Genomic DNA, 20116 nt, shown 5'->3' on the forward strand with positions numbered 1-20116 from the left:
AATGTTGTCCCCCCCCCAGAATATAAATTCTGATCGAATATATGAAACTCAAAATAGATGTCTAAGTAGGAAAGGTATTTTGCTTCGTCTTCAGTGATTGTTCTTCATCCATTCTTTTTTTCTAATGTTTTCCCTCCTTGCCCTTATCCAAAACAAAGAAAGTTTTTTTTCCTCCGCCCATTCTTCTCTGATGAAAGACTAACATTAAAGAGAACAAAATCTCTTCAGAAAATACTGATGTCTCAAAAAAGGAGGGAAAGATTGATGCCTCACAAACCCCGATTACAGTCACACTTAGCACATACGTGGTAGTGCGTTGGTGTCCATCCACACAAAAGAAACAAAGAAAAACAAAAAAGGTCCCTTTCCCAGTTACCAGCACTGGGCTTTGAGAACTGTCATGTCCGTTGTTCTTTCACAGGCCACCTTCATTGTAGTCCCTGAAAATTATGGGATCTGTAGTTCTTTCACAGTCTCACTGTAACAACATTAACAATAAGACTGGGAGAATCAAGGAGAGGATGGAATATGAGGCTGAAGATGCTGAATTTGTCCGCACGCTTTTCTGGACATCTGGCAGGATTACCACTGGGTCATCTGTAGGGAGAAACGAGATGACTGTACATTAGCCAATGCTAACCGATACTTAAATCTGAATTTCATAGGCTGGTTTACTTTGACACATTAATCCTAGACCCGGATTAAAAAAAAAGCAGGATCTATGAAGAATCCCAGTTGAAATATATTTCAGGGGATAATCTTTGTCTATGAAACAGGCTTCAAAACACCAGAATAGTCCTGCTGTGAAACTGTCGTAGTATCAAGTACAACTGGCTCCTAGAGGACACTTCATAATGGTAATTAACATACCTGCAGGCAGTCTGTTGGAAGGGTTGTGGGCTCCGCCCCCTGCTCCAGGTGCTGGAGCTGCTCCTCCGGTTGCAACCCGGGCCTCTTGAGAACCTGGATAACAAAAAACGAATCAATGCCTATGCGACGCTAAAGGCCTCATCCTCATTAATCAGATAAAGGCCCCTGTCCCGAATGGTCAGAAGCACTACACTATTGGTATTTGGGTACGGTCTGAGAGGCAGACCAAGGTGTGCTCCCCACCCGTCCCCTCAGTAGCCCTCCCCGTCCACCGGGGGGGGGGGGGCGGCATTTACCGTCAGCAGCTACAACGTCCACCCTGAGTCTGAGGCACTCCTGTCCGTGGTGATGCAGAGGTTTGGCTGAAGGAGGGAGGAAACAAAGACAAACGTTAATTACAGACAAACTAATGCACTTATCCGCCCGTGTCGCCTTAATTCAGTCCGACATGCACAGCCTGCAGCCATCTGTGAGCAGGCGGAGTGTTTGAGGCCAAGTGTGTTCCATCCCGTTGCTGATCTAATTACAACACACTCAGGGTTACGGCGGCGTCTCTCTCTCCGGGTGGATGAGCCACCGGCTATCTGCTAGCATGTAAGTGCTAATTAACCAAAACGGCCTGAGGAGGAGTGGTATATTGCCAATATACCACTGCTACAGGCTGTTCTTATGCAAAATGCAACACAGAGTGCCTGGATACAGCCCTTAGCTGTGGTATATTGGCCATATACCACAAATCTCAGAATTGCCTTTCTGCCATTATAAACCTGTTACCATAGTTATTAGAATAGCAAAACTAATGAATTTTATCATATGATCTGAAATACCACAGCTTTAAGTCAATCAGCATTCAGGACCTAAACTACACAGTTAAAAAAATATAATAAAGCATGCCAACAACAGTTACATCATGTGATGTTAGTCATTTAGCAGACACACAAACAACAATATGCTTTAAACTATAACTGATCAATGCACTGCTCAAATGTTGTGACCCTCTAAAGCTTCCAAAAAAACTATTCTGGGAAACTGATCTATACCAATACTGGAGGAGTGAGTGGGCAGCAGGTTGCCCTATCCGGGATACACCAGCAGTATCTGGAGAGTGGGTGTAACTTCTTAACGAACCACCAAATGCACAACGCTTTTTCCCAACAAACAAAGACATTGAGTTTTGCAGATTTTCATGCCTTTAATATCAGTAAGCCTTAAAGAGTGTGCAACCTGTTTGCCTTGGTTCTTTGCTGAACATTGTAAAGGTCAGACTTAACAGTGTGCTGTATCATCTCTAGTATTTCTTTAAATATTTCCTAAATGATTGCTCGACTTGACAAAGTACTTTTAAGTTGTTAAAAAAAACATAATAATGGTGGGGGTTTTCTTCATTGATTTTTAGTTGACGCGTCCCCCAAGTCACCTAATAATTAACTGGAAAGAAACATTGGACAAACAGCGGACTGTCAACAAGACACTTACAGATGTAATAATAGCTCTCTCCCTGGCGGAACTCCTTGCCGAGGGTAAAGGGGGTGAAACGCTGGAACTTCTCTGAGAACTTCTCGGCTCCATGCGGGGCGAAGGGGTGGCCGCACTCCCAGCGCATCTGGTCATACGACTGAGGCTTGCAATCTTTGTAGTCCGCCTGCTCCACCATGTAGAGAACGTAGCGCTCAGCGTCCTGCGATGCCACCTCACCCAGTGGGTAGTGTGGGCACACAATGTCGAGGTAGTCGTTCAACCGAACCTCCACCGCATAGTCGTCCCATAGGAACCTGAGGACAAAAGAGAAAGAGATTTAGGGAAGGTAAGTCACAAGTGGCTTTGGGAAACAGGCCAATGCTTTGAAGCAGGAGTAAAACACACACACACACACATACATACACATACATATATATATACATATACATATACATATAGCAAATTCGTGATTACATATCGACCAGTGGCAGGTGTGCTGGATTTGACGGGGGAAATCACCAAGATGGCAAAATCACCGAAGTGTCAGACTGGGAGACAACAATGAGTGGGAACGTGATCCGGCTGGACATGCATATAAATATGGATGATCGTGGGCGTCGAGCCGCGTGCTGGGAGCCAGACTTGAGTGCACATTGATCCCTGGCTCCCTCTGGAACCCCGGCGATGTTTACAGAGAAACATTAGCAGTCAGGCAGGACAACTGGCCTGAAGATGAGTATCGACGACTGACAGAAGCGAGAGCTACGCACCAGGGCAGGCCAAAGACAAGGAGTGCAGAAAGCTTAATTGCAAAACACCGCCACCCGAGAGAGTGAGGCATGAATAGTAGGTCAGTTTGCTCCCCTGGGCATTTCCTCCTTTCATTAAGGACAGACTGAGAGAAAAATCTGGCCCTGTCTCGGCCTCCTGCCAAACTCCCCCTTTCATTACAGACACTGGAACCAGAGACTGTCAGTCTTCATCCCTCCCCCCTCTCCCAACAGTCCTAGTTCCACCCAGGCAAAGTCACCGAACCTTTTCTCTCCCCATCTTTACGCACTTTGTTCCCGTCACTTTCTCTCGTTCCTGTCACTTTGTGGGGGAGGGGGGTCCACTTCTTGGATTCTACTGCCGTGCCCATCCATCAGCGAGCAACCTGAGAGAGCGTCATCTACCCGCCCCACCTCACCTCTGCGTTTGGTTACTCCAGCTGCGCTTCTCCATTACCGGATCCTCCTGCCATGAGCAGTCTGCACCACCGGGGTGCCCCGGGTATTGCAGAGAAATGCTGTGAACCCACTCTGTTTAAATGTTTTCACAACATTGGCCTCTCCGCCCGAATGTGTGCCTTGAGTTTTTATTGCATTTGAAATGAATACATGCCTTACACTGAATTTTGGGGGTGGAGGGGGCCATTAACAAATGCCAGCTTTGTGCGCGGTTTGTTATATTTAACCCATTTCGCACCACACAGCTCTGTGGTGGCTCTGTAGCCTTGGGTTGGGTATTCACACATCTGCCAATGAAAACGGTACACTAGACCCATTTTGGCTCTGGGGTAGTATTTTTTTTGTGGCGAATTCCAAGTTCACCTCATGAAAGCAACAAGTGACATTACGGGTGTGTTCCGGAGTGTGTGTCGGTGTGACAGGGTCCATATGTGTGAGTAACTAACGATCAAAAGGGCACATGCAGAGAGGCCCAATGTCGTTCATTAGCTGCTGCTGTTGTTGTTTGTTGCCGGGGGACAGCCCCCATCCATTCTCAGTTAGAGGACAGACGCTGTGGCTCCAAGCTCCAGGCTCCTAACGCTCGCTAACCCCTCCTGTTCAGCAACCCACCCCCCCCACTGTGACAAGAGCACTGTTAGGTCTGCTGAAAAGAGCAGTCTCTTTACCTATACTAATGAAGCGCATCCACTTGCGACTGGCCTCATATTAGTAGCATATGAAGTGTACAACTGGGCAGGTATTTTAGTGTTCAGCTGAATGCATTCTAGAACAGCTTTGTGCTTGTCTACCGCTTGCCTGGCTTATTTTTGGCACGCTGTTCATGAGTTACACGCAGGAGCATTCATTTTCTCTGCAACTCACATTTCCGGGCAAAAATAAATACAATCAATGATACTATTGAGCTTACATTTTTGTAAGCCATGCTTGACCTAGTGATAGCATCTTCTTCGCGCACACACGCACACTGATTAAACCCTGTTTGTTGTAGGGTCACAATGTGATCAACTGTGGGGGGGGAGGCAATTAAAACACAAAAAGGGGTATTAAAGTCACCTCGGGGTGGGGGTGGGTGGGTTGTTATCATGCGTCCCCTCCCCCGACCCTGTCGCCTTAGGCCAAGGGGGAAGCCATGTGACAGAGGGTTGGGGGCCCTTGGCTTTTGATCTTTGGGAAACTTTCTGCATATTTGTGGGATTGCTTCAGTTGCTTCATATCAATGACACCATTCCATACAGAGGTTCCATTCATACATCTTTGATGGACTAACTCAGTAACCCTAATGAACCAGGGCTGACTACACACAGTGGGGCTGGCTTTATTAATTATAAGTAGTTAAACCAGAGGGGGGGGGGTCTTCAATGTCAAAATATGTCTCAACGTTTCACTCCAAATGTCCCTCTCGCTCCTTCTTTCAGACTCCATATTGAAAATGGCACCTCCATTGCTTTACATTATGGATGCCGAGCTGATTGATGGCCTGCGTTTGGCCCAGGACGCTTGGTTCTGAATGATGGCATCATTTAGAGCAGGAAGATCTCCGGGGAGGGGAGGCTACATTCCCTGCTTATGGATGATTGCTGGAACTATAACCGTCACATATGCAACTTTGTGTGTGTGTGTGTACTGGGTCTGCAGAGGAATGTGTGTTGATAAGGAGGGATAATGAACGACGATGAATGCAGACTGCCAGCTAGTGAATGCCAAGTGGGTGTGTGTGTGTGTGTCTAGTGAAATATGCACTCCAGTCCAGTCTGCTCGAGCCTTTCCCTTTCACTCCTTCAGAGCAAATTCTTGATTTATTAGTCTCTTCAGAAGCTGCAGCCTAATCTCTCTGCTTTAATCTCTCTGGCCAGCGTTTTGCTTTCTTCTTCACCTCCACCCCCTCCCCCTCCCCTTCTCATCTCTGCACTCTATCGTCCTGTGGAATGTTGGACCTCTAAGGGACGGAGGGCTCAAATCAGGATCAAAGGTCAGACAATTGCGGAGTCATCACCAGCAGGTTTTGGACACACAGTCAGCAAACATTATGGAGCTCCCTTGTATTTAAAAAATCCCAGGGATGGATTTTGTATAGAGAGTCACCTGCTTTGAGGTTTTGGTGAAAGTAAAAAAGCTCTAAGCAAGTCAAACAGCTGACAAGCTCCTGACCAAAGCGACACACTCTGCAGAAGTTGCCATCAGATCCCTGTCACTCTAGCTCCAAGCAATTACGCAAACCTCCAATATTAATTTTTCTCCATCGGATGATAATGCCACAGTAATATGGCCTAAGAGGTGACTGGTCATCGTTACGGATGAGTGGATCAGAATGCCAGGGGCCGCCTAATCGTCTAGTCCAAGCCCGGATTATCGGGCCGTGCAGCGACTGAGCGCGGGTCCATTCAGCGGCACCAGACCCTGCCTAATACAAGGGCTTAGAGCCGACCAAGAGGCCCCGAGAGGGGGGACGGGAGAGGGGCAGGGTGGGGTCCTGGATCCATTGTTCCCACACAGAGAAAAGGTTGTACTCTGGACTTCCAAAAATGAGTGAGTGTGTGTGTGAGAGAGGAGACTGTGATAGGTGTAAAAAAAGACAAGACTTGTGTTATTGGGGAGGTGTTTCTTTCTGAATTTCTGCTCTGGAAAATCAGAAACAATAAGAAATAAAATATTTAGTTTTTAAGGAGCATTCGAGAAGGAAGCCCAACTTAATAAGTAAAAGTCTAGCTGAACTGGTTCACATTTTTTTCCCAGCATGGCTACATGAAGATCTTTTGCTTTATGGCTCCATCCATCCATCTCTGTCCGTTATCCCCACCCCTCTCACGTCTTTCATCACTCAATATGCCTCAATAGATCCCTGGTTCATCCTGACCCTTCCCCCCGCCCCAAACACTTGTCCAACCAATCAGAGCTGGCCTTATTGGAATGCCAAATATGTGAGTTTGTGAAGGACCACAGTAACCTAGGCCCTCCTTCATAACAATATTCAGAGGCAGGTTCAGTCTTGGGTTGTGTTTACTTGGGTCATCAATCTCAGGAATTTTCTACATCTGTCACTTTACCTTTGTACGTCTGTCATTGTTCAAGCAAATATTTTAACTCCTCTCCCGCAAAGTAACCAGTCCAGCAGCAACATAATTTCCTGATCTTTAAAAGGAACACGAGATAAATGGTACGCGTGCTCTTTACAAACGTCTAGCCCAGTCATATGGACATTTGTAACCCACCAAAAAGGTCACCGCCAACATTACATTTCTCATGAGGCAAATTTATGTGCGAGAAAAAAAAAAAGAGATTTTTGCAGAATTGATAAACTGGACCCCCCCCCCAAAAAGAAATCACTTAATTAATTCCTCAGAGAGTATGTCCACCGAAAGTATAACTTTTCTGTGAGTATGGACCATCGATTGTCTGCCAGCGTCGTTTGAAGATTTACAAGAGTTTAGCTGAGCTGCACTGGAAGCAAACATGTCATAACAGATCTTAACCTCCAGGGGGCACTTGTAATAGAAGCAGTATAAGTAAATTGAATACTGTATGCGTGCAATCGCTGAGGGAACAAGTGAACAACCATTTCACCAACAGGACAAACAACACAGCAAAACAGAAAGACACACAATGAACCCCTATTTACACAACAATACACAAGTGCAGGCTCCTATTCGTAGACAATAGTGGACCCCATTCGGTTACATAAACACGCATTGTCAAAGTACACACATCATTACAAATCCGCGGATACATGCGAACGCAGTGATTATATATCTGGACAGAGGTACACATTCGTATGGATGTTTACCAGGAAAGGCTTTTATCATTAATGTTTTGAAGTATAGAAAGTTTAAAACATTGCTGACAATTAGTATGGGACAGTACAAGCGAGGACAAGGACAAGAAGGAAGTCTTGCAAGCAGATAATGAGAAGGCTGAAGAGACAGGACAGAAAAAACACTGATGTGGTTGATTGGGGTGAAAATGATCAGAAGGAAAAATGTTAACTACAGGAGACACATACCCATGCACACCTTATCAAACAACCATTCACTATTCATCTAATTACTCCCAGTGGCAGTAGACTCATTGTGTTCATTGCCAAAAGGACCCTGAGAAAATGTAATCAACTCACTTCACTGTGTCAGAAGTAAGTAGTAAAGGATTGCGTGTGCGAGCGTGTGAGAACAGTATTGTTTACTGTGCAGACAGGATATGCTGTTTTCCCGGGAAAAGTCTGGGCCAGGAAACTCACTCACAGGGGAAACGCGCAAATACACGTTCTTGTAACACTGCCTCTTGTGAAAACCTTTGGCCTGATTCACCATCAGTACTCAATAAATCATAACAACCTTCTGTCTCCCACCCAGACAGACAGGAAGAAAACAAGATGAAAAATAAAGTACCTCATCCACATGCACAATTTGCAGACGCCCAGAACTTACCAACACTGTGCAAAAAAGTTGACTTTAAAAGAGAGAGGTTAAATTTGAATATGGAGAGGAGGCAAGTCTGCTTCAGTATAAGATAACGCACTCTGCTTCAGTGTAAGATAACGCACTCTCCAAGGAGTAATTTTAGATTTTCCTGTCATTTTTGCCATATCACTTGCACCGTTTATGCTTTGATGCCCACAAGGTAGGGGGGAGGTTCTAATGACTACACAGCAAAAGACTTGAGAAAGAAAAGAAAAATCAGCTAATTAAAATCAGTGGTTGTTTTGTACGCACCTGCAATAGACTTCATCATGAGGTGTGAGTGAGAGGGAGATGGCTGGTAGGGGATATTGAAAGAAATCGGAGTGGGCCTGCCACTATGGTTGAGAGGGAAAGTGAGCCCTACTGATGATTACCATTGAAAACAAGGTCTTCACATGATGTTATCCATCTTAACACAATGATCATAATGATTTTGTTTTCAGATTCCAATTCAGTAGACTGAGATTAGGAAGAAGATTACGCGATTTGACAGGACACTGAAAAACCGAGAGAGTGAGTGGGGATGGAAGACATTCCCAGAAGTTACTAGAAAGTAAATGGAAAAAAGGGAAAGAACATAGGATTAGAGGGAATAGGGTGGGTGGGTGGCTGCATGTTTTCACGGAAAAGAGACAGAGATAAACATTTGATTGCTTCGCGGAAACCCTGTTGAAATCTCTCGTCTTGCACACCACCTACAGCAAATCAAACACACAAACCTGTCTTGGCTTTTCCGCTCTTATTTTGACCCATCACAGCGGCAGAGTTCTCGGACCGGCTCAACCACTTCGATTGCCTCATGAACAAAAACGAAGGCGTTAAACATACATTACAGAGCGAGGACAAATCATCTGGGGGGGGGGGGGGGGTCAAAGTCACTGGAATTTATCCACACACAAAAAAAAAACAGGTGGCTAGTAGGACGTGGTGGGGGAAACTTGAGGGAGAGGTAAAACGAAGAGAATGAGGGCAAAGTGCCTAGTGACGAATGGCTAAGGGTGCCAATTTTTATAATAATAAAATACCTCCACACCGCTCACCATTCATTTCCCCCTTCCTGCCTTTAAAAGAGAGAGTGGGAGGTGGCCAAATAATGGACTGAAAAGGGGCAGCATGTAAAGTTGAGATAAAAGTCGAGGAGGCAGAGGAGGGGGACCAGACAGGAGGAAGAATGAATCTCTCCGAGGCAGCTCTAAAGCTGTGTGAAGAGGGGAGGCCTTGAGTGGCGGCTCTGCATTCAGAGACCGCCGCAGTGACAGAATGACTGACAGACAGATAGAGGCAATGGCACTTCATCACTGCGTGCACTCTGACCCCCCCAATCAGTCACACCAGTTAATGTTCTGTGCTGTGGCACTCCTCGAAAAGAATTCCCCCAATTTGTATGGGAAGCACCAGAGAAAACAGCCAATTGGCAGTATAATGCATGCAGAATTCAGTCATACGGGTGAAACTTACCATACAAATATCACTCAAATAAATTAGCAAATACACCATATAAATCCCTTCTTTGGATAAATTACACTGACACATTAAGTCTTCAGAAAAAAATATCCCAATGCTCACTTGGGTCTAAAACATTAACGAAAATACTATACCCCTTCAAAAGATAAGCTTAAAAAGTACAGCAAGAAAAAACAATGTTGGAAATATGCAAAAAGACAAGGTGATTATGTTGGAAAAGAGGTCTAAATAAAATGGAAATAAAAGCTAGAGAGAACAACAAGAAAAGGAACCAGGCAAGCCTAGTTCAGCCAGCCCACGATTAGAAGGGATAAATGTTTTTGCCCTCACTGGAGGTGAACCTGGTTCTCCCATGTGACGGCTGTGTTTTTAACCACTATGCAACAAAGACATACATATGCTGTGGGTCGGTATAACGTCTCGACATTAGATCATTTTGTCACGCATTAACATCACGCTAAGTTTGAATATTTAGTTGGACACCATTAAGCATTGTGTTTCTTATTAAGTTTACTTCCACCACAAATAGCATCTATGAACTAAATGGATTTTGCCACCGACCGTTTTCTCAGCTTATTAGCCAGTAATAGGCTTACTAGTAGGCCTATCTACTAACTTACTACTTGGAATAATCATAAGAATCAAGCAATTTCTAGCAAGACTGAAGGTGAACTTTACACTGCCAAAGCTATTTCATTTAATGGCACAACAACGCTCGTATTTCTTTCATTCGTGAATGACATTGATAGAATAACTATCAATATAGGTGACGATAACTGACTTTTTCGTCAAGTGAAAAGACAAGACAATCATGGAAACCCCTCCTCTTATTGCCCAAGGGGTTGTGATCTAGTCTATATAACCCCATAAAGCATGCACGAATACATACTTTCAAATATCCACCAGAAACAGTCGGAATAGAACTGCAAACAATTCTATTTTAGGCTTACTATAACAGACAAAAACTGGCCACAACCTTCAGAAGCTATCCTGGACAAATCCTAATGCATAATTTGCTTTGACTGCCTCAAAGCTCGAAGACCGGCCCCCTGCATGAGAGTCTGTGTCTCTAACCACTACCATATTTAACAAGGGATAGTCAGTCAGTCACTCAATCAGTTAGTAAGAGACATTTGCTCTTCTTGGCTGGCTCTGCTTACGCGGTTCTGCAAAAATGTTACTAAGATGAGGAAGCAAGGAAAGGGTTAAAACTGAGCACTGACTTTCTGCTACTGGACCAGCTTGAACAGGGAGCCAAGCCAAAACAAGGGAGGCACTATAAGTCTGCAGGTATGGGGGGAGTTAACTCATGCTGTCAGGGAAAAAAGAAAAACGTAGAAAAACAACAGACCTGTCAACCTGAATCAGTGGGTTACAGTGTTTCTTCACTTTATAAAGTCTACAGAGCACTTGAGACAATGCTGATATCGAATCACTCTGATGCACTTTATGTCGCTTTCTGACCAGCAGTGTGTGAGAGTGGACATTTGAGTTAGTGTGTGTGTGTGTGTGTGTGTGTGTGTGTGTGTGTGTGTGTGTGTGTGTGTGTGTGTGTGTGTGTGAGTAAAACCAGTCAGTGATTTAGGAGCTTGTGCTTCAACACAATGGCTCCCACATGGGACACACCCTTTGCAGACACGTACACAGCAAAATATACTGGTGAAGCAACGTTAGGGAATCAGTGTGAATGATTACAGCCTTTTTAGATACTGGCTTGCATGTTTCTTGTCTGTGTACACACAAGAAACATGCAGAAGCATAGAGACACAGACACTTCTGATGGAGTAAAACACAGCAGTAGCTGTTTCAACAGGCTGTTAACATGCAAAGGGCATCAGCAACAGACACAAAAACAAACTTATATTAGTATATTTGTGCTGATATTTATGGGACCAAAAGATATTCCAATTAAAAATATATATGTTTTAGTGAACTCTAAAATGTACCCTAATTATAACCACAACACAACTGTAAAAATATAACCCTAAACCTTAACCCCAAGCCAAATGAGGACCAGCAAAATGCCCTCACTTTTCCTGGTTTGTCATGGCCTACTGTAATTGTGTGGACTTCTGGTTCTCACGAGCACACACTTTGTTCCACCGGGTAGCAGACAGGATAATTAGCTACTGGTGAGATGATCAGTCTGTTGTCAACTAGATAAGATACAGCTTTCTAGGCAAGACTATTGATTGATAGGCCACACATACTTGGGAGACAGTTCAACACAAAAAGGCCACAAAAAAAAAAAAAGAACATAGAAAAGAGTTCATGGAAAAGTCTACTTTAATTCTGTGAATATGGGATTAAGTGCAGCCAAGGGGGAGGTTTAACACAGGTATCCACAAAAAATAGCAAATGCAGAAATTATGATCTGTGTTGTCCCTGAATAGACGTAACACACATCTGGGACTGGTAGCTTCATTCAGATTTTCTCTTAGATTATGACGCCGATGAGTTTCTGAGACCTATCACTGAGGTTGAAAGGCCTTATGGGAAATCTCAATGGATAACAGGAAGAGCGGAGTTTAGAAAGTGGAAATCTGAATGTGTGTGTGTTTGTGTTTACAAGGTGGGAAATGTGTTAGCGTACTAGTGAGAGTGTATATCTTGTTGTGACAGATGTGGTGTTTGTTTATGTGACTGAGTTCTTGACAGAGTTAATGTCTCTGTTTTTGTGTTTCACTCTCTCCTCCCCACAAGTCCCCCACTTCTCACACCAACCAAACACTATCCATAACTCTAAGCCCAACAATTTAGGCTAAAATTTCTCATTTCCAAGCGATTTCTTACTTGCACCTACGACCTACTGGTCAGGCTTCGAGTTACCTCCCATGTCATCATATTTTTCAGTATTCCCCATTCTATTACTAAACCTACCCCGTGAAATAGGAACAGCGATAGCTTCCCCTGTACTGTACTGTCATGTCCAATCCGTCGTAATGTCAGTGATTTAGCGGACAGAAAGACGCGCCTAATTAATGGAAGAACGAGATATCGACACCATCACGGGGGATTGATATTGCAACGGATATTCAGACACCACACTGGCTCATATCTTTAAATCAACACATTCGACTACTCTTCTCTAGAATCTACCGCCAATCTGTCACGTCTCCGGGTGACAAATGATGTTTTGGCTAAGAATACACGTAGGCAAACAATATACTCGCCGTTAAGTGTTAAAAACATTACCTTACATTTTATAGCTGATTATACTGATACGAGGTAATAAATAGTAAATACCAGTCCTCGTGTAAAATAAGGTGGTAATCATACATCCATAGGCCAATCAATAACAATAAAAGGACGTCGTGTAAAACGTATCCTACATGGTAACCCATAAATAAATCAGACGAATGGGATTACAAACTTGCAGATTACTCCAAGAGGGTAGAACGATAGGGTCGCATAAAATGACAGATAAAAGTTTCCCCCCTAACAGTAGCAGTGACCAATTAAGAGACTTCGCCACTGCCCTCCTTGCATTATCATGACAACAGTGGCCAGCTGCCTATAGCCTAATGCAATGCGGTCAGATTAGAATCAGAATGTCAACCACTTGAGGAAGTAGACTACAACAAAATGATGCATTTAAATACCTGCACAATTACAATAATTAAATAACAATTCAGTAACAATTGGGCTATTCAATTTAGTAACTGATATGCGCAGGTATAAAACAATCAGGCTGGCTATTGTAGCACTGTTAGATGAGAATAGCGTATAATCATATTACCTAATCACTCAAGTAACATCCCCAGTTGCCCATACATTAAATCTAACACTTGTGTTAGATGGTTGCGCGAAACAGTTACAAATTCACAGTAATGGAAAATAATTACTAGAATAAAAACCTGAAGGATCGCAAAAAAGTTTGACTTACTTGGGGTTTGTGCTATTCCAATATACACTGTGCCTTTCAGCAGATGCAAACCAAGCGCAAAGACTCCCAACGAAGAACAGGCTCCAGACCAAATCCATTGTGGAATGGAGAGGATGCTTGCTTGCAAAGGACAGCTAGATGAGTGTTGCAGACAAATCAAACTTTAAAAAAGACGTATGCGTCCGTGTACGAGTAGGTTAGATGAGGTATAATGTTCATGCAAGCAATTGCTTTGAAAGAGAGAACGATAAATGAGAAGTATCGTAAAACATACACCGTGTTGATTCAATCAAGCGCAGTCCGTAGTGAATGAACAACTTGCGTGGTTTCTAGTTTTATGTCACGCCTACTATGATTAACCACGCCCTATTCGAATCAGAACCAATAGTAGGACAAAGCGCCTAGTCGTAGGTCGATCTTCGGGGAATTTCTAAGAAACACCAATTCCATATACGTTTTTTCCCAGACTGATTTAGAGTAGGGACAACGTCAATATGAATATGTCGATTAATTAATACATGAATCATATGAGGGAAGTTAGTACTTTTCGATTACAACCACTTTGTTATAGTGGCCACTGGGCAGTTTTTTTTAAGTTACACGTTTAACAGTTTTTTCGTGACATGCACAGTGCGAAAAATGTATCATGATTTTCGTAGAAACAAAAGAATCAATGTGAGGAATTTAGTTATATAACAGCTTTTCGATTACAATTTATAGTACCAATTTTCAAGTTTCAAAGTTTGTTTGTCGTGTACAGTACGAATACACTGAAATTATTATCTGCAAGCGCCTACCCAACAATGTGGTTTTAAAAGTAACCCTATAATTAAAACATACAAGATGGAAATATATAATAAATATATACAAGTAGGCCTGCAAAAACAGTGCCTGTGCTTCTATGTGGTTAACGGGAGTAAATGTAAATTTAAAAAAGGATCGATCTGTATACATACCAATCATAGCAATCCGCAGCAGCATTATGGTAATAATAATAAGGATAATTATGCGAACAGCATCATCATATTATTATTAATAATAATACTATTATTAATAACACTTGGGAAAGGATATTCACCAAAGTAAATCTGGTGTGCTTGCTAGTCTTAAATTTGTTAAAATGGTCAATGGTCAATGGACAATGGTCTTTCTATCTTAAACAGTGATAGATTGTGGAGGAATTGCCTCTGCATAGCTGCTCAAGACTCCAACACATCAGGAAGTTTGCTGAAGACACAATGGCAGTAGGCCTGACCATAGAGGATGATGAGGCAGCCTGTGGAGGAGGTCAGGGGCGTGGCAGTAGGGTCCCAGGACGAAAATCTTTCACACAACTTTAGCCAGAAAAAGGAGCTTATGGTTGTGTATAGAAAAGAAAGGGGTGAAAATGGGGTGATCTAGCTGAAAGGGCCGATGCCTCATGTACTTCTTCAGCCTGGGTTTGTGTTTGACCTGCTGCTCCTTCAGCTGAAATTCTTGGCTCTGTATTTTGCTACATTCACATCCTATGAATCATAAAAAAAATGCCAGAAATAATATAGAAATAAAATAATGCCCCTAACGATATTGACAGGGCTGAAGTACAGCGAGTAGAGAGCTTTAGTCTCCTTGGGGTTGACGCCGACAAACAAACACGGTTCACACACACCCAGGGAGTTGTGGAAAAAGTGTGTCAGAGGCTTGTTCCCGTTAACAGGTTGAAAAGATTTGACATTTGTGCTCAGATCCCCAAAAGGTTATGCAGCTGCACCATTGAGAACATAGTGTCAGGCTGCATCAATGCTTGACATGGCAACTGCAGTGCCAAGGTGGTAAAAACAACCCAGGGCCAAGCTCCCTGTCATCTAAGACCTCTATGCGAGAAAAGCCGTTAAAACTCTCATTGACCTCAGCCACCCAAGCCATAGACTATTCTCTATGCTAGCGCATAGGCTGTACCCGGCACTATCCCAAAACCATAGCACCATTAAACTAGAGTGCAAAATGATTTTCAAATGGCTACCCAGCTATCCACATCTGTCAACCTTTTATATTCTGCTAGCCTTGACTGGATACACACACCCATATGAAATACATTCACACATACTTACACTCAAAAGCCATCACTGTGTATCTACAGTATGTTCGTTGTATGACTCTTTTCAATCTTAGTTTTTATTTACTTCTATCTGCATTTTTTGGGAAATACCAGCATTTCACTGTTATACTACAACTGATGTCAAAGCAGCGTTTGACAACATTTTATTGGAGTTGAATTTTAATGTTTTTCTCATGGCGCAGACAGAACATTTAGCAGTTCTAGAGATGAAAGGGTATCCCTCTACTCCATATGGTGAATGCTAAAGGTTCATCTTGCTGCAGCCTGGTTTCAGCTGGGGTCTATAATTTGGTTTTGTTCCTCTGGTCAATGGTCCCATGGACAGATTCACAATTTTCATTAAAATGTTATTGTGACAGACACATCCCTCAGATTGATGTGAGTGCTGTGTATAGTGAGAGGAAAGTGATCTGTCACATAAATTACCTAGATATCCTTGTGATTTCTGTCTTTCGTTAAAAGCATTTCAGACAGACACTGTTGAATCAGTATATTCTGCTAATGGTCAACAACCGAACAGCAATGTTTTGTGCCAAAAGACATGGAAACTCAATCCCAGGCCCTGTTGAGTGTCAACTGCATAGCAATGATAGGAGAGACCCTGCTAGGTCAAGACTGAAGTAATTGTATAGAAAGGACAGAGCTACATATGAGCCCTGTGGGACACTAGTAGTTAGAACCTGCTGAGAAGACTGATTCTTTCCACGTCACCTGGTAAGAGCAACCTTCCAGGTATGCCGCAATCCAAGATGCCCAGCCCAGAGAGGTTGGAATAGAGAATCAGAAGATTAATTGTTTCTAAGCCAGCGGATCGATCTATTGGATGAGAACAACGGAGAGAGTCAGCTTTGGCAGTGCAAAGAGTTGATGTGACACAGAGAGCAGTATCGGCTGAGTGACCCATCTTGAAGAGAGAGTTTGCCAGGAACAGCAAGTGCAAGTGCTTTGGAAAGGAAATACAGAAAGTGTACCGGTCTGTGGTCCTTTTTTACGTCAGAGGGATCAAGGGTTGTTTTCATGTGGGGGGGGTCATTCTGGCCTGTTTGAAGGAAATGATCTGGAATGAGTTAATGAGAGAAGTGAGGAATAGGAGAACATTTCCAGAAATAGGCTGGACAAGGGAGGTGGTTCAAAGGGGGCAGGTTATAGGGCCACCTGAAATCCCTATTTGCAGGATTCTATCTGAAGAGAGCAGAGAAAAATATGTTAATTCATAAACATGTTTGCTTATTGAGGGACCAGAGAGACTCAATAGGATTAGGGAATGAGGTTTGGATGCCATGACTGAAACATCCAAAACTTGGGTTTCAAAATTCAGAATAATGGAGAGCGGAATAAGCTGCAAAAATATAGACGAAGAGAAGGTGGCAAGGGGATAGTCGAAGGATTATAAGTCATCTGGAAGTTCAGTTTTCCTTCATTTCCACTCAGTTGCCCACAGCCCTTTTCTGGGAGCCCACAGTGAGTCACTTAGGCCTTGGGGAAGGCCGAGCCACCATGACGGACAGGAGAGGAAAGTGAGAACCACTGGATGTGGAAAGGGACGTGAGTAAGTTTGCCGAATTGTAAGACAAAAGGGAGAAGATGAGAGAGTTTATAGGATCATGTGGAAGAAAATAATAGGGGAGAGAGACTGAAGAGTGGGACGGGGCAGGATCATCTGGGTATTGACTGAGGATAGGTATGGAGGTGAGATTAAGAGTAAAAGAGACAACGTAGTGATACAGGACCTGGAGGGGTGCTGCGGTAAGATTAGTTACGAACAGTGTCTAGTAAAGATGAGATCAAGCGCATTGTCTGCCTTGTGACTGGTAGGTACCGGGAAGGGGTGAGCTCTGAAGAGGAAAGAAGTGGAAAGAAAGGTGAAAAGGAATGAATTGGAGGCAGATGTCTGGAGGTTGAAGTCACCCAGTAATATGAATGATATGCCATTGTTTGGAAATTAGCTTGTCAAGATGTCGAGCTTCATGAGAAGGTCTCCATGAGCACCTGGTAGACAATAGATGAGTGATTTTGATAGCACAGAATTCAAAAGAGGACAGGTGAGCGAGAGGGAATATCCAATTCAGAGAAATGAGTCAACCCCCACCCCCACCTCTACCACAACAACAAGACACTGTTGGTCTATGGGAAAGCAATTTCTCTTCAGATGAAGAGAAAGCAGCTGAAGTATTTATATATAAAAATGACTTGTATTTTGTTGTTCTGGTTCTATAGTCCTACTATGCCCAGTTTGGAAACACTGAGTTAACAGACCATTTTAACACCCTCGCCATTCGGAATGCATATGACATTCTATTGTTGTTCTATGACGGCCCTAGATTAATTTTTATAGGGGGAACTTTTGAAGAAAGCATAACATCTTGAAAGAACATTCATTTGAGCATATGAAGCAAACAATATAATTATAATATAAAATCTAATGAATTAATGAGGCCATACAGCATATCACAGATACAGCAACAAACATTACATTTGCTCAGATAGCAAAAACATCATCTAATTAACATGGTGCTAATTGAGTTAACATACAGTGGGGAGAACCAGTATTTGATACACTGCCGATTTTGCAGGTTTTCCTACTTACAAAGCATGTAGAGGTCTGTCATTTTTATCATAAGTACACTTCAACTGTGAGAGATGGAATCTAAAACAAAAATCCAGAAAATTGCATTTTATTGCATGACATAAGTATTTGATCACCTACCAACCAGTAAGAATTCCAGCTCTCACAGACCTGTTAGTTTTTCTTTAAGAAGCCCTCCTGTTCTCCACTCATTACCTGTATTAATTGCACCTGTTTGAACTCGTTACCTGTATAAAAGACACCTGCCCACACATTCAATCAAACAGATTCCAACCTCTCCACAATGGCCAAGACCAGAGAGCTGTGTAAGGACATCAGGGATAAAAGTGTAGACCTGCACAAGGCTGGGATGGGCTACAGGACAATAGGCAAGCAGCTTGGTGAGAAGGCAACAACTATTGGCGCAATTATTAGAAAATGGAAGAAGTTCAAGATGACTGTCAATCTCCCTCGGTCTGGGGCTCCATGCAAGATCTCACCTAGTGGGGCATCAATGATAATGAGGAAGGTGAGGGATCAGCCCAGAACTACACGGCAGGACCTGGTCAATGACCTGAAGAGAGCTGGGACCACAGTCTCAAAGAAAACCATTAGTAACACACTACGCCGTCATGGATTAAAATCCTGCAGCGCACACAAGATCCCCCTGCTCAAGCCAGCACATGTCCAGGCCCGTCTGAAGTTTGCCAGTGACCATCTGGATGATCCAGAGGAGGATTGGGAGAAGGTCATGTTGTCTGATGAGACAAAAATAGAGCTTTTTGGTCTAAACTCCACTCGCCGTGTTTGGAGGAAGAAGAAGGATGAGTACAACCCCAAGAACACCATCCCAACCATCATTCTTTGGGGATGCTTTTTTGCAAAGGGGACAGGATGACTGCACCGTATTGAGGGGAGGATGGATGGGGCCATGTATCGCAAGATCTTGGCCAACAACCTCCTTCCCTCAGTAAGAGCATTGAAGATGGGTCATGGCTGGGGCTTCCAGCATGACAACGACCCGAAACACACAGCCAGGACAACTAAGGAGTGGCTCCATAAAAAGCATCTCAAGGTCCTGGAGTGGCCTAGCCAGTCTCCAGACCTGAACCCAACAGAAAATCTTTGGAGGGAGCTGAAAGTCCGTATTGCCCAGCGACAGCCCCGAAACCTGAAGGATCTAGAGAAGGTCTGTATGGAGGAGTGGGCCAAAATCCCTTCTGCAGTGTGTGCAAACCTGGTCAAGAACTACAGGAAACGTATGATCTCTGTAATTGCAAACAAAGGTTTCTGTCCCAAAAGTTCTGCTTTTCTGATGTATCAAATACATATGTCATGCAATAAAATGCAAATTAATTACTTAAAAATCATACAATGTGATTTTCTGGATTATTGTTTTAGATTCCGTCACTCACAGTTGAAGTGTACCTATGATAAAAATTACAGACTTCTACATGCTTTGTAAGTGGGAAAACCTCCAAAATTGGCAGTATATCAAATACTTGTTCACCCCACTGTAGGTGCTATTTGAGTTCATTTATTTCATTCACCTTTGGCAGACCTTAGTGTGTGTTAAGCCTGCATTTCAAACGCACCATATGTATCAAAGTCGTGTCTGAGTCTAACAGTTAGGTACCAATACATTTTTATTCTCCTTTTTTATTTCAACCATTGGGAACATGAAATACAGCACCACTTCTGACATACACATGGACATTGTTCTTTCCAGATCTATAGAAATCCTATTCTAGACCTAATACAGATATAATTTGTTTTTATTGTATAAGAATAACACTTTCATTCCATTAAACATTTTTCAGAAACCCATTTCGTCTTGGTTCTTTGTCTCACTAACGAAGATAAGTGGCAGGGAGTCAATGTAATTGTGTTATACATCGCAACTGTAGTAAATTACAATGGGGAAGCTTTTAACGTGTTTTTAGCACTTTTGTCAAAAAAATTATTCAGACACCTGGGAGAGCTTTTGTCAACCTTCTAACACTGAGGTGTGAATTGTACTGAGCGCTGAATGGAATCAAGGTTGACAAACTAATTCTAAAGCTTCTCTCGTCATCAGAAACACACATGAAG

At 43.1% G+C, this 20116-nt stretch overlaps 1 protein-coding gene across 1 annotated transcript; it reads right to left on the minus strand.

Annotated features, from left to right (window-relative positions):
• Positions 1-407: 407 nt before the first annotated feature.
• Positions 408-13654, minus strand: efna1a (ephrin-A1a). Its single transcript, XM_010899092.5, has 5 exons — positions 13362-13654; positions 2347-2642; positions 1167-1232; positions 871-963; positions 408-597 (listed from the first exon to the last, which is right to left on the minus strand). The coding sequence occupies exons 1-5, from the start codon at positions 13457-13459 to the stop codon at positions 476-478; spliced, it is 675 nt and encodes a 224-aa protein (XP_010897394.4). The 5' UTR covers positions 13460-13654; the 3' UTR covers positions 408-475.
• Between the last annotated feature and the right edge of the window lie 6462 nt (positions 13655-20116).

Source organism: Esox lucius, chromosome 10, assembly GCF_011004845.1.
Source record: "Esox lucius isolate fEsoLuc1 chromosome 10, fEsoLuc1.pri, whole genome shotgun sequence".
Taxonomy (NCBI): domain Eukaryota; kingdom Metazoa; phylum Chordata; class Actinopteri; order Esociformes; family Esocidae; genus Esox; species Esox lucius.

Bases quoted from the DNA above. Each gene is read 5' to 3' on its own strand.
- efna1a (XM_010899092.5), bottom strand. From the start codon at position 13,459: ATGGATTTGGTCTGGAGCCTGTTCTTCGTTGGGAGTCTTTGCGCTTGG. The intron at 964-1,166 runs GTAAATGCCGCC...TTTGTTATCCAG, and splicing joins GGACGTTGTAGCTGCTGACG to GTTCTCAAGAGGCCCGGGTT. The intron at 598-870 runs GTATGTTAATTA...TTCTCCCTACAG, and splicing joins TTCCAACAGACTGCCTGCAG to ATGACCCAGTGGTAATCCTG.